Source organism: Ascaphus truei, chromosome 6, assembly GCF_040206685.1.
Source record: "Ascaphus truei isolate aAscTru1 chromosome 6, aAscTru1.hap1, whole genome shotgun sequence".
Lineage (NCBI taxonomy): Eukaryota > Metazoa > Chordata > Amphibia > Anura > Ascaphidae > Ascaphus > Ascaphus truei.
In genome coordinates, this window is record NC_134488.1 from 24,329,162 (window position 1) to 24,344,955 (window position 15,794).

General features: G+C 41.3%; 1 protein-coding gene and 1 long non-coding RNA gene across 2 annotated transcripts in view; one reads left to right on the top strand and one right to left on the bottom strand.

The window, feature by feature from the left end:
- Positions 1–9,564: 9,564 nt before the first annotated feature.
- Positions 9,565–13,883, top strand: LOC142496758 (uncharacterized). Its single transcript, XR_012802103.1, has 3 exons — positions 9,565–9,658; positions 9,988–10,036; positions 12,517–13,883. It is a non-coding gene; the product is annotated as an uncharacterized LOC142496758 (long non-coding RNA).
- Positions 11,039–15,794, bottom strand: part of TNFRSF18 (TNF receptor superfamily member 18) — a 28,419-nt gene continuing 23,663 nt past the window's right edge. The window contains exon 6 of the mRNA XM_075603656.1: positions 11,039–12,845. Within this exon, the coding sequence (XP_075459771.1) occupies positions 12,703–12,845 (143 nt within the window). The 3' untranslated portion in view covers positions 11,039–12,702. The remainder of the gene's footprint in view (positions 12,846–15,794) is intronic.

A 15,794-nucleotide genomic window follows, 5' to 3' on the forward strand; every position in this document is an offset into this window, starting at 1 on the left:
TGACTTCACATTATCTAATTAATATTGTATGTATGCTGAAGACTGTGTTGTTTCCAAACTTTCAACTATGTTCTTGTACACGTGAAGTTTTGGAAATGTTAACACTCAATTAATGAATAGTGTTATAAATATTTATGTATTAATCGTCTGTTCAGTAATGGTCCACCTCGAACCAGTTGCAAAGTTTAGAGAAGCTGCCATTGACTTTGCAGCAAAACATTGCATTTGGGTGTGTTAATTGATGTAAGAATTGCATATGCATATTAGTCACATGCATTTATAAAAACACCTAAGTAACTGCAAACATCTTTCTTGTACGTGTACAGCAGGATTATGTGTAAATTATTACTTACCTTTGCCTTGCTTGGGCATTCTAATTTTGTCCTTTAATCATTTGTGTGTTCTTGTTTCAATAACATCTCAGAATGTATAATAATATATATACACACACACACACACACTGAGTGTGTGTGTGTGTGTGTGTGTGTGTGTGTGTGTGTGTGTGTGTGTGTGTGTGTGTGTGTGTATATATATATATATATATATATATATATATATATAGTACTATATAAACTGGTATACATGTATTTTACAAACTAATACACTTCATGCTTCCTTGTGAAAGCACACTATTTTAATAATACAGGCATAATGTTTGAGAAATATCCTAAGTATGAGACTCTAACAGTATTGTGCTTAAACAAATGTTTATTACTTCATTCAATCATGTTTCTCACCATTTAAATAGGTTTCATACAAGGTATACTTACTGCCATCAATGTTGTGTGTACTCCTGCAATATTAAAAAAAATAAAATATAATATATAAATATATATATATTTTTATAAGAGAGATATATTTAGATATATATATATACACACGTATTTAAACTCATGCAGACAGGGAGTTAACCAGACTTTCACATACACACAGAAATGTAAGCGGGGAAAAAACATTTCTTTTTGCAGGTGTGTGTTTTTACTGATATGCCTGGCTAAGAACTATTTTCACACAGTGGTCTTTGTTAGTTTTCAAAAAAACACTATGTGAACGAATTCAAAGTCTAGGGATGTTTTTCAGAAACGAGATAAAAGAAGGAGAAATGTTTCTCCCACAGTCCCATATCACTAACCACAACTGTTAACCCAATTAGATTTACAAAGCCAATTGGCGTTTGAAATAAGGAGTCAAAGTAGTTAGTTTTGATGACCTTGAGAAGGAAAAACAGGAGTTTGTTAGCCATTCAGCACATTCATTTTGATGAGCAAATAACACAGACCTGCACACAGCTTTTGTGCTACTCAGACATGGCTGATGAATTCGTTACCAATATTAATCCCCTTTTAGGGTATAAGTACATGATCTGTGAAGCCATCTTGAACAGTCGCGGACAGAAAGCAAGCACACGCCAAATCGATGATTTCATTCGAGCAAAATATCCTTATTACCAAGACCGTAAGCATGCACGGAATTTTAATTCCTCAATAAGATTCACTTTATCAAGTAATGACTTTTTTGAACGTGACCAGGATAAGCTACAACACACCTATGGTTTCTGGAAGATTGCCCAGGAAAAACAATTTCTCCTGAAAGACGGCACTTATATTGTCGTGAAAGGCATATTTATTCCTAATGGCAATAGCAATGTATCCGCTACTACTGATCCGTTTGAATCGATACGTGCTGCAATATCTGCAGCCTCCATTCCTGAAACCCACATTGTACAAGAACAAAAGTACTATGATTATGTACCAAGCCTTTCAGCTGAAAATGCATTGGAATGGGAACCCGAAGAAATGAACCTACCTCCCGACCAATTATTTGAAGAAAGCAGTGGCGATTCCTATGAGCGCTTCCTGGAGGAGATATGTGTCATACTGGATTCAGCGGTTGGGTCAAGCGTGGATGAAAATGCCTTGCATTTCTGGAGCGACCAGTTGCAGCCAGGCGAAGAGTTAATTCTAGAAGAATGGTAAATATAACAATCGTTATGCGTTGACTCTGCGTTTAATTTTTTTTTTTTTTTGTAACCACCATTTTCACTTTCAATGCGTGGATACAGCGTAACATTGCAGACTGCATAACATGTAGCGATCACAAACAAATTGTTTCCTAATACAATATAGTAGAACCTGAAAGAGTAGTACACATTGCTGACGGTATACATATACGTACTTTCCTATCCCTTTAAACATATTAGCAACATTTTTCCATAACTCTAACACATACCTGTTTTGTTATCATGCAACATCTACAACATTGAAAACCGGGTCCACCACGTATGACGTGGGACCCTTGTCATGGGCCAAGGCGTCCTTAAAAAGGATTACGGATGTAAGTCCCGCCCCCAAGCGACGTGCGCGCCTCAAAGCCTATTGGCTGTCATGTTTTGTTATAGTAACGGTAACTGCAGTGTGTGATGCGTGCGGCTCAGTGTTTGTAGGCGTACCCTGGGCGTTAGCCGAATGTTAATTGAGTGGGAGGAGTGTTAGCGTGCGTTTCACGCTGGCTTAACATGACGTCACACGTATTGCATTTGCGCATTGTGTTATCGGCCGTCCTTTCTGTCCAAACACGTCTGGTTTAAAAGAATACAGATGTACTCGTTTAGAATGATTTTAGTTTCATCTTCATTGTATTTGAAATAAAGATGTGATGTTTACTGGTATTTTCTACATGTATTGAACGCACAACGTTCGCTTTGTTTTTCGCATGCGCTAACAGTTAGTGGAGCCAAGCGTGAAGTGCGTGCGCACACTAAGATGTGCGCGCACATTTTTCAGTATACAGGCAACGTTCACTTCATATACATAGTTATGGCTGCTACAAATGATAATAAAAATTACATACTGATGTACACTTGTAGTTGTAACATATAAATGAGTGACGTGTGTATGTACACAATCATATAGAGCTGTGTAACGCGTTGTCACGGATACATATATAGTAAGGTGCCATATTTGACCATCATGTGTTTGCTGTATTTCAGAGATGTCGGGGAAGATACAATCGGATCAATGTATGATTTCAGAAGAGTCTACCTTTATATGAGATGATTGTGAGGAGGAGCCACCGACTACTATACTACATATGGAACTAATTTTATATTGCTTGCAGCGCTTATTAACAAACAATTAAAAAAGTGATACCCTTATGCCTATATTGCATAAGCACTTAATTAACATAATGATGTTGCAAAATAGTGCCTCTTGAATTTTTCTTGAGTGTTCTTTAATGACTACTAACATTTTATGACATGGTGTGTTTTTTATATAACAACCATTCCCACTCTGCTAACACATTTGTGTATTCTATTGTGTAATGGAACGTATGACTGTCGAAACTATGTAACAATAATAATAATAATAATATGAGCATGTTCATGTATAGGGCTGCTAGTTGTACGCAGCGATTTACAGACATGTTTCAGCCTGAGGTCCCTGGCCCGTGGAACGTACAAATGTTTTTTTGCCGCATGAGGCACAGGGAGATAAAGTGACTTGGCCAAGGTCACAAGGAGCCCACACCGGGAATTGAACCAGACTCCCCTGCTTCAAACTATCAGTGCCAGTGTGTGTCTTTACTCACTGAGCCACTCCTTCTCCCAATGTAAAGGACACTTACAACCAAGTAGCCATTTAAATTTAAAATCTCTTGTTACATGGGTATGTAGATAAAATGGTTTGGGACTGTAGCAAATAATGTTACTGGCCAGATGTTATGGTCCCCTCCAATGCATGATGTTCTGAATATGACATCACCATCATGTTATGAAGTACGTTTCTGTGTATATTTCATTAACCTAACTAACTATAGTTTACGGTGTTTATTAATCGTTTAAAAATACATAGTATAGTCAATATGATGATATAAGCTACCATAATAAAGCTGGTGTTATCATTTGTCGGTGTTATACATGGATCCTACACCAATTGATAGAGACACAAACAGTTGTCTTAAAAAGTGTGTCTATGCTAGTGATGAATGTGCTCCCGTAAGTAAACAAATAAGTACAGTTATCCCCTTTTCTCCAAACACCTCTATATTACATTAATGGAAATTATAAGGAAACATACATAAAATGTGATGAAATGTGAGTAATCATTTTGTAATACAATGCACATGAAACCTCAAGAGTAGCTACATGCATATACATGATACAGAAAGTACATATATGTAACATTTGTGTTTAAACCAATATGTTGTGTTTTTAGTTCAAATAATTATAGGAAGATTGAGGTAGCCACATCTTATGAGAGATGTCAGCAAATATACATACCATGATCAGTCATACTGCAAATATACCTATAATGCAAAGGAACAATATATAAATTGCAAACATTGACATGCCATCTTCAGTACCGTAAACAACACATCAAAGTGTGTATTTGGTGTTAAATGTGCAACACCATGTATATTTAATGACATTCAAAATGTAAATCAGCCTGGTGTACACATCATCTGGATGTACATGTTACACTGCACCAATAACATTGTATGTAAGCATACTAGAAGCATGAATGAGTATGGGCATAATATGTGTTTTGTCTTAGCATAAGGAATAACACAATGCTAAAATATTATTGCTTTGTTACCCAAGTTGTATTGACATACACACAACTAAAGTACAATTGAAGAGGGATTCTATAACCTGTGCAACAATAACATACCGGTGCAAAATCCCTTTGTGCACACAGCAGAGAAAAGAAAGGTGTGCAACCCATATTCATCTGTGTCCTACCAGAAGGGTATATAAAAAAACATTGTTGTTAAGATAACATAATGTAAGTATAAAAGTATAACTTGGAACATATCTGTTTGTACTTACAAGAAAAAAATGAATTGATGAGATTCTGGCGTGTCTGGCCACCACTGGCTGTTTGTTCATTTTCAGCAGCTACATGGGTGGGATGCTCGTCTACCAAAGCCTCAGCTAGGTCTGACTGTACATTGTGCCTGAGTGCAACATTGTGCAAAATGCAACAGGCAAGGATAATATCAGACACTTTTTGAGGCTTGTATAGAAGAGCCCCACCAGTTCTGTCCAGACACCTAAACCTGGTCTTGAGTAGGCCAAATGTCCTCTCTATAACAGATCTTGTAGATATATGGGCTGCATTGTACCTCTCCTCTGCTTCAGTTTGAGGGTTTAGCACCGGAGTCAAGAGCCACGGCCTAATTCCGTATCCTGAGTCACCTATAATGAATGGAGCACACATAAGCTGACATTAGTGATGAAATTGTACAATGCCAACATTCCTAAATACAAATGTGTTTTGTGTTAGAACATGTAAATGTGTACTCACCCAGCAGCCAACCAGGTTCAAAATGTCCCTCTTCGAACGCATGGAAGACTGAAGAGCTCCTCAGGATAGAGGAATCGTGACTGGAACCAGGGAACTTGGGTACCACATGCATTATCCTCATCGTGGCATCACATACCACCTGTACATTGAGTGAATGGTAGTGCTTACGATTGCGGTACACATGCTCACTCTGACTAGGTGCAATCAAAGCAACATGTGTGCAATCGATTGCACCCAGCACAGATGGTATCCCTGCTATATTATAAAAGCCAGTCCTGACTTCCAGCCACTCTGTTGCCTCTGTAGGAAAATGAATATAATTCCTAGCGCGTCTATTGAGTGCATAGAGAAACTGGGTTAAGGCCCGCGAGAATGTAGATTGCGAGACCCCGCCCACTATGCCCACAGTTGTCTGGTATGACGCGGAAGCAAGATAATGTAATGAGCACAGCATTTTAACAAGCCCAGGGACTGCACGACCTCTGGCTGTGAAAAAATCTAAATCTCCCCTTATCTCCTGATAAAGAGATAAGATTGCTGCTGAACTCAAACGATAGCGACTAACAATCTCCTCCTCACTCATCCCATCTAACAGGGTTCTCTCCCTGTACAGACGCGGACGAGGCACAACTTGTCTCCTCTGTCTTCTCCTCTGATCTCCTGTCCCTCTACCTGTCCCTCGGCCTGTCCCTCTCCCTGTCCCTGTCGTATCCGCGTCACTGTCCCTGTCACTGTCCCTCGGTGTGTCCCTTCCTTGCCCTATATCATTCTCTTGATCATCAAGCATGTCATAGAAAAGAATGTTCCTGCGTCTCCTAAACATTCGCAACATTTTGAAATGAGTAGCTGTGAATGAGCAGGTAATGGGCGTCCTTTAAATAGGTATGTGATGATGTCAGGTGACATAGTAAAATGCAAGGTGTTACATTAACATAATAAAGTACTTGTGTGGCAAGCTGTGTGTAGTTGTTGTTATAAGTATTTGTTGTGTGTATTCTGCAGGGAATGATGATATTTGGCAATGATGTGACGTGAAGCTTTGTACAAAGATTGCTTGCAAATAAATAGTTGCATGTGCAATGCATGTAAAACTTCTGAACGCAAGAGTCAGTCATGTAATGAGACAAAAAGGCTGAGATTGACGTGGGAAAAGTTTTGTGTAACATGTGTAATTATCCATGTTATTGTCACATGTTGGCAACAATGAATAGTCGTGTGCATATGCATGCATTTCTGTAATGAGGATAGTTGGTATAGAATGAGTTTACAAGGTGTCCAAATGATGAATTACTGTACATGTGTGTATAAGTTAGGTTGAAGTGCTTGTAATGCTACGGTTACAATGTAAACATGCAATGTGATTGAGCATCCAATAAGTGACGTCATGAAAATAGGGAGGACCCAAACCTAGATGTAAACATGAGAAGACAGATGTACATGAAGGTTTAAAGATGCGTGACACATTACAAGCATTGTGTAATGTAAAGGAACATGAATATACGGTGAATGTGTGACATGTGTGACATGTGTAACATCATGTAAATAATTGTCGCTCAGTTCAGTAAAATGTGTGATATGATGTGAGGTTCTCCTTTAAGAGTGTAGTATAGTATTTTCCCTTGACACATCATCACATGATGAGTAATGTGACCCGCAAATGCTGAAAACATGTAAAAGTCGAATGTTATGCAAATAAGACACGTCAGCTGTGACACAATGCAGGGAATGCCCCCACACTGTAATGCAAATCCCCTTTGTATTGTGAGCAATGAAACGTAAACAGTACTATACTGTTATACGTCCCCGCTCCATTGACTTCCATTGATGTACAGAAGATGTTTTTTTTCTAAGTGCCGTTCCGGCAGCCTTAGCGATCGTTCTCCCGTCCAAACTGCCAACTTTAGTTGGCGGGAGAAATCGGCCATAACATCTCAATTTCGTAGTGCCGATCAGCCCCGATAAGCTGTTTTTTTTTGTTGAATCCAGCCGATTTAAAAAAGTGGCGATCAGTGTCGAAAACAGGCTTATCGGCAGCCGACTGGCCATAACCAAATTATCGGCTCCGAAACCTGGCGATATGAAACACTTATCGGCGCTTACTGAATCTCAAACCCAATTTTGGCTATAAAATGGCCATATTTCCCTTATCAACGCTTACTGCATGAGGCCCTACATCCTGTACTACACAAAGCTCTACACAGCAGAAAATCCTCCTCTTGCATAGAGGGCATTGCAGCATGTAAATGTGAATCAGGGTGGGACAGAAGGTACAGCTTACTTCCATATATGTATTAGGGGGGGAATCATTTTTTAAATGATTAGGGGGGGGGGTTATTTTTTATATGTATTGGGGTGTATTTTTTAAAATGTATTGGAGGGGTGAGTGTATTTTTTTAAATATATGTATGGGGGTGGTTGCATTTTTTACATGTATTGGGGGGTGGAGGTTTTTTTAATATATGTATTTGGGGGGGTAGGGCAGAGTTTGATATGTATTTAGGGGAGGTGGAAGGATTTTTGATATGGATTGAGTGGGGTAATTGACGGATGGTTGGGGTGTAAGAGGGTGAGGGAGTGAGGGTGGAAAAGAGGGAGTAAATGTGAGACGCAGAGGAGAGAAATACATGTGAGGCGGGGGGGCAGGGATTGAATGAGATTGTGGGTAATTGATGGAGGGGGGGAGATTGAGAGGTTAGACAGAGGGGAGAGAAATACATGGGAAATAGAGGGGGCTCGCGAGGTGTGAAATGGGGGGGCCTCGCGAGGTGTGAAATGGGGGGGGGCGGCACGCAACACTGCCGACGGGGGAGGGACACCTCCCTGGGGGAGGAGGGGGGCGGTCAGAACTCTAGTCCTGGGCCCCAGGAAATCTGTTGGCGGCCCTGGTACAACCGTGAGCGGTGCTGTTTTTAGTTTGTGGCCTGCCTGGTCTGCAGTTCCTGTTGGTCAGATTCCATCTGTATCACGTTGATGATGCATTATGTTCCTTCAGCCCAATAAAGTGCATCCTCCCCACCCAATAACCCAACAAAAGGAAAGAACCATTTCCTTAAAGAAAACTAAAACAAATACACCCCTCCCCCCCCTCACTTTCTGGGTGGTAAGCAGGGGGTCTCCGGAGCTGAATTGCATTAATTTTAGGCTCTTCCCCAAGACATTTAAATAAAATGTCGGAGAGGGCCCGCACGAGGCCTCTGCAACTGCCTCTTACCTGCTCTCGCCATGACAGCGCGGTGTCAAATGGCAACGCGATGTCACATGCGGTACAGCATGTATCTCTGGACACGGGGTCCCCGGAGCTGAAATGAACGCAGCTTTTGAGCTATTCAGTCTGAGCCTCACCTGTGCTGCAGCAGGGATATCCATCCTGAAAACCTGACCTGATGGGGGCGCTGGAGAGCTGGAGTTGGGCACCCAGTTGCAAATAAACAGCAGCAATATGAAAGGTGAAAAAATATTACATTGCGTTCAGGGCAATGCCGTTCTTTTTGATAAATCTGCCACTATGGAGACGGGAAAATAAGAACTTTTCCAGATGTTACAGTGCGCACAGATTTTGCACCAATTTTGTAGGCAGCTCCCACCCTTATTCCTGTTCTAATGTAACTATTCTTCACCAAGTGTCAGTTCAGTATGTTGAATTATATCCACTTCCCGTTAGCTAATTCAAAAGCTAACACCTTCGACCATGAAGTATATCGTATTTATTCTAGGAACAAAAGAGAAAACCAGCGCACTGCAAAAGTGGGTCCCAAGAAAATGAATAGTAAAAAATCTTCTTTATTTAATCCATCTAAAAGTGGAAATAATGCAATTAGTAATGATTGACCATTTTCCGTCATATATGCAGGGAACCATTGCTATCTTGTTATTGTTATTACTTTCCTCATTTCAAATTTTTCAAATTGATGTAAGATACTGCATAGTTTACAATGGAGGTTATTATAGTATGTTCATTTAACATGTGTTGTTCAACATGTGTTTTTTTTTAATTTCTGTATATACACATTTTGTGGACAAAACGAATGAATTGTCTTCTTAATAAAGTTATTGTGTATTGATATCATTTTCCTATGTTTGCCCAACAACTGATGACACAGGGGGGCGTACCCACTGAAGGGATTTATCCCATTGGTCCTCTATCCCTTAGGGGTAGTTCATTTCCCCCCATGACTCCTGGGTCACGCGTCACTAAAAGGGAGGAGTCTGAGCCCGCCAGTGACCTCGTGGGCCCACCCCTGATGATGACGTAGAGCGGAGCTGTTCTCTCGCCGATCACCGGGGGATGGGGCGCCATGGGGATCATGGTCGTGCTCACCGGGCCTCCCTCTTTACAGACGGCTGAACGCGAGGTAGGAGGGGATTAGTAATATGCTCACTTAGAGGCTATGGAGGATCTCAGGGGGCGGTCCCAGGGAGTCAGTCGTGTCATCACGCATTATGGGCGTGTTTATAACATCAGCTTTTGGCGCGAAAATAGGAAATGAGTATGTGTATATAAAGGCAGTGATGTATAGATGTTGCATACTCCTTGATAAAGTGTATGTTTACACGAAATGCGTAGGAGGGTGTTAACCTCCACTTTTAGATGGATTAAATACAGAAGATTTTTACTATTCATTTGCTTGGGACCCACTTTTGCAGTGCGCTGGTTTTCTCTCTTGTTCCTATTTGCTTCCAGAGACCAGCATCTCTCTTCCAAGCTGCACGCCTCACAGGACATGGAAAATGTGAGTATTATTCATTATTGAATACTTATTGTGAGTCCAGAAACCATCCCAATGAGGGCTTGATCTAGGTTATTTTAGCCTCTTTTCTTGCCCTTCGGGGATTACTGGTTCTCTTGGGGACTTTACTTCTATTTCTCTCACATACCCTTATGTCCCACACTGTTCATTTGTTTATTACAATCATACAAGGGATCAAACGTTGAGCGCATTTATCACTTCAAATTTGTTATTCTAGTATTTATTCTATATTAAAAAAAGAACGCATTAAACACGTACAGACGATACAAAATGTTTAAACAATTTAAATAGGAAAAGATTAGAATAATTATTGGTAGTGTAGAACTCTTCGCGGTTTTTCAATAAATTGTGATTGTGCCAATTGGGGCGTTATCTCAAGGAAAACGCCCATTGAAATCTGTCGTTTTCGTGTAACCGCGCTCCTAATCGGCTCTATCGCAGTTTAGTGAATAAACACATTTTGGTCTCTACCGGAAGTGTCCAGTAAAAAGTTAATGGAAGTCAATCCAACCCGTTTTTGTTTTTTCTTGTCATTTTTTTCGATACAGAATTGAACGGGGGTCTCCGGAGCTGAACCCCATTAATTTCAGCTCTGGGGACCCCTTTCTTCAGGAGGTACTAACCTCTGTAGGGTGGTGCCAGTGGCCACACCAGGGTTCACTATATGTCTGCTTTCAGAGCTCCCGGGCACTGTGGGCCAATAGGAAGCCGTGACATCATCAGGTGCGGCTTCATATTGGCCCATGTGATGAGGAAGCGAAAAATTGCAGGGGGTACCGGCACCCCCTTCGGAGGTCTGTATCTCTGAAAGCGGGGGGTCCCGGGAGCTGAAATTAATGGGGATCCGCTCCAGAGACCCCCTGTTTCAAACCTGAATTAAAAAAAAAAATAAAGAAACAAAACACTTTTTTTAAAGACTGTTCCTGCATTCTGTATTTCATAACTATCTAGTCTCATACGGTGTTAGAACATCCTCTCGGTCCATAATGTATGTATAATCTTTATTTATATAGCGCCATCTATGTACATAGCACTTCACAACAGTAATACACGTAATATAGCACATAATGGGAATAAGCGCTTGAGACATTAAAGTAACATTTGGAAAAAGGAGACCCTGCCCCAAAGAGCTTACAATCTAAGTGTTTTCTGCATGGTTCTTATGGATTTACACCAAAAGACCACGTATAATCTATTCAATTCTAATAAAAAAAAATTCTTATATAGTGGTTTATATAGTGGCATTGATGTGATGCAATTGCTCCTTTAATACTTGCCCTATAATCTATTTCACGGCATCGATTAGGATTTAATAATTAGCGTGACCATCGAGCGCCAACCACGCATGCTCAAACAGCAAGCGCTCATCACGCCTGCGCGAATGGCAAGCGCGACCAAAAAGAGCTGCGCAAAAAAGGGGGCCTATAAATACATTTCTTGACACCGGAACAGAGGTCTAAAAACCGGGACTGACCCAGCTAAACCGTGACAGCTGGTCACCCTATATATGATACAGTAAACGCTGGACTGGAAAAATGCTGTGGTTGTGTTGCTCCCACAGATTATTTCCAGCCTTGTTTTGAAGCGCTAAGCTGCTTTCATGTGATCATGGTCAAATAAGGCAAAGAAACTGAGTATTTCCATTTTCCTCTTGTGGTCAGCTATCTCTGTTCCTTTTTGTGCCACCCCCTGAATGGTGCTGTGTCTGTGTCTACGTTACTCAGTAGGTGGACTTTAACTACGCCTGATTCTGACTGTTTGGACAATCCACACCAGGGATGTACATAAATATTACAACCAATTACTTATCATTTGTCTTTATAAGATAAATAAAAGCAACTTCCAAGAAATAAAAGGCCTGTACTTGGCCCATGATAATTAATCAGAGAATATGCCCTCTTGTATCCATTCCCCGGGGACAGAGACTCATGACGTTGTACTCTGGACTGGAGCCAGAGTACATTAGTGAATCCTACTTAATTATTTTAATTTGTCTATATACAGTATGATGGTAACCTTTGGCATTACATTGGTGCTAAGGCTGCGGCCCGTTGCACGCGCGTCTGCGAGGCTGGTGGCGCGTGCAGCTGAATTCCCCGGTCTGCAGAGAGCTGCATGGGGAAAGATGGGGGGGGGGGGCGTGACTGGGGAGTGACGGGGCACAGCCATGATGTCACCCAGCAGGTTCGCCCTCATTGGCTGAACTGCCGGGGGCGTGGCCTAGCGCTCCGCGCTAGGTCTCATCACAATTTTAATGTGAGTCTGAAAAACGCACTGTGCAGCGCGGTGGCCCCCCCCCCCCCCTCACAGTGGGCCCAGCCCCATTGGGAGGCAACTCTTGTCCCTCGGCGCCCGCCATAGCGAGCGCTGCAGTAGCTTCTTTTTTTGCCCAGTTTTATGCTTGTTTAGCACCAGGAAGGTTAAGTTACGTAGCATCCAACCGCATGTTTCATTGTACGCAGAGCCAAGAACAAGATCAGAAAATCGAATAAATCCACAAGCTGTTCACTCGGAACGCGGGCAAATAGAAGTTCCTCCGAATATAACACTGCTATTGCTAAATCTACAAACGATTGCTGGCTTGAGAAAGATATCAGCCACGGCACATTTGGGATAAGAGTTGTATGTTGAAATATCCAGTGCTGTTTTTATCCTAGTGGCCGGGAATGTAGTACAGCGAAGTCCTTCTCCATTGCTTTCTCTCCATGTTCCTCTTCTGGAAACTGACAGCTCCAGGAATCCGCTTCTTCCTTCAGGCGCAAGGGCGCACACACTGGAGGGGGCTGAGGCACTGTTAGAGGGGGACACAAATTAGCTGTGCATGTGCTGTAACAAGGAACTTCCTCCTCTAAAGCGGGCTAACAAAGAGGTGCCAAAGAAGCATGAATTTGGAGGTACTAGATGTGTAAGTTGGGTCCATGACCAGACCAGTGAGCAGTTCTACGTATCAGCCTACCTAACACAGCCCCAGATCCACAGAGCTCCGTTATAGGTAATGATGTGTTACTTGGGTTATACCTAAAGGTGGTGTTACTCCCATCCAGACACTGAAATATGGGTTGGGTAGGAGAGAGATAGCACACTTGGGACACTAGGATATGATTCTCTCTATCCCTCTCTCCCTCAAAACCCATATTTCAGTTTCTGGATGGGAGTAACGCCACCTTTGTGAAGCTCAGGGAACATAAAGTCCGTTACTGATTTTGATAACGTGACATTATGAGCGCTTAATGCAGATTGTTCTTTGCCTGTTTTTTTTAACTAGTCTTTGCTTGATCCCTAGCAGAGAGAAAAAAATATCACCTTTCACTTCCCAGTCACTCTTATAATGTAGACTGGCCCATTCCAATTACACTCCAAATGTTCATATATAAGATACCAATGAGCGAGGCCACACTAGTTAGTCATTTAGAATGGACACATTTTGTGGCATGCAGTCTTCCTTATTCCTGGAAACGACGTCCCTTTAGTCTTCTGTCGACTCAATAGACTGCATTAAAGTCTGAATTTTTCAAACCATTATACAGTTTCTTATTGTCTAGGAGTTGGCATATACAGTATGCATCACTGAGAAAGCATCTGATGCTCAAGGGAAGACTCAAGATATTGAGAGAAATATATAATGCTCATTACCATATGGCGTTTGTGAGTGCGATGATTGTAAAATTGTCCAGCTGGACTATGTACAGGGCTCTTTAGTGAAGACACAATTATGGGTCCAGCTCTTCTTGCAGCCCAAGTGTAGCGCGGTGCCCAGCTTCCTCATAAAAGTTCCTCGAAGAGGCAATCTCATAAAAGTACACAGAGGCTCACCGAAAGCAAGTATAAAGTAATGTAGCACAATAAAAAAGACATAGCAGCCACTTACAATTCAGTTAAAAACCATGGCTACTGATCGCCGTCTTAGGAGAGAATTTGGTTCACTCTGCAAAGGACGCTAGGAAAGTGAGCGCTAAGGTCCCAACGTGTCCTCGGACCAGCCTGGTCAATCTCCTGACGGCGCTGTTAACCCCACAGAGCGGATGTAAAACGCACGTGTCCTCGACGCGTTTCATACTTCCTCAGGATGTTCATCGTGTCACGTCCGAACAATCAATATATACCCAAATTTATTACCAATTGCCAATCATCACATTGTCCAAATGGGAGCCAAATCCGGCTGTTAAAATATAAGTACATATAAATCAACCCCATGGGTCTATAAAATATTTTTTTATTAAAAGATGTTCCTCTTGGAAGTGGCAAAGTACAGGGGTAAGAAGGTTTTTTTTTTTTTTTTTAGTAAGAAGGATATTTTTTTTAGAATGTTCAAGTATTCTCGTGGTCATTTCCTCTTCGTTTTTTCCTATATATTGCATTATACATTCACACTGCAATAAATAGTGAAAACAGATGAACGGCCCCTTAAAGAAATAAAGTTCTGACCAAATATAGTCCAATCTAGACGGCTGGGATGAATTCCAGGGAAGTGTCCTCAAAGTAATCTCAAACAAACAAACATGTAAGACAACAACATGAACGAGAAAAAAAAAGAGAAAAGATCATAGTGCAACAAATAACAAATCACTGATATAAAGTAAGCTGTAATAGACAGCAATTTAATAAAAGAATTAAATATTATAAAACAACAAACGTGTTAGTTGGGCAAAAACCACTATTTAAAGTGATGGCATCCAATGGGGCTAAAATTGAAACCCTACTTACAGCAAAGCCAATAAATATAAACCTGTAGCTCAAAACCACTGAACGCTCCGGTGCCTGGAGGGAAGATGATACCGCTCGATCGCCTGTAAATCCTGCACAGTTAGGAAGCCCAGACGCTGAGGCTCCACGCCGCCAGCCACCACACCTGTCTTCAACGCTGATGAGCTCTGGGATAGGAAGCCGCCCAGGCTCAGTGCCGCCGAAGGACTCCCAGGGATAGTCACGCAGACCAGAAGGTCTCGCGATATACGCTGACGTCACCACTGGTAGCCAGGATGTGGGAAGGGCACACGCAACTGCTAGGGGCTCAGACAGCCAAAGCCACGGGCAAAAGAGGAACGGGCTATCAGGGGGGAAGCCAAAGTGTCTCTGCCAGAGAAAAAAGTCCACCCTACGCGTTTCGTGACGTCAGTCACTTCGTCAGGGGCATGATGGGAAATAGACAAGTGGCAGTACATTTATACTGAAACACAAATTAGCTAATTAGCTTAAAACACAATATTAAAATACACTCATAATAAGCAGACTAATATCAGTGATGATAACATACACAAACCTTACAATAAATGGAAATAAGAAATATATATACAAACAAATGAGAATAAAAATAAAAATAAAAAATAAATATATATAAACATAAAACACCCGTTCTTAAAGGAACAGTACACAAAGAAAACATTCATAGGATTACTCATAACAAGAGACTTAAAACATGGAAGAAAACCTGTACCAATATACAACAAGCAGCAAAAGGGGGCATTACTGCAAGGTCTCAAAGGAAAACCCTCACTATTTAACCAAAAATGCAGCTAGGTCGAATTCAATATTAAGACCATTAGGGGATAGCGTTTTGAGTTCATATATCCAATATGACTCACGCTTACTGATACCATTAATTTTATCTCCCCCTCTCCAATTACCCGGATCCTACCCCTAACTTTCTTGCAGAACTCTCCACACTATTAGAACAGGGGGTTGCTCAATTAGCTATTTCTAGGGATGAATATGATTTTCTATTACAAGCTCATCCCCGTAT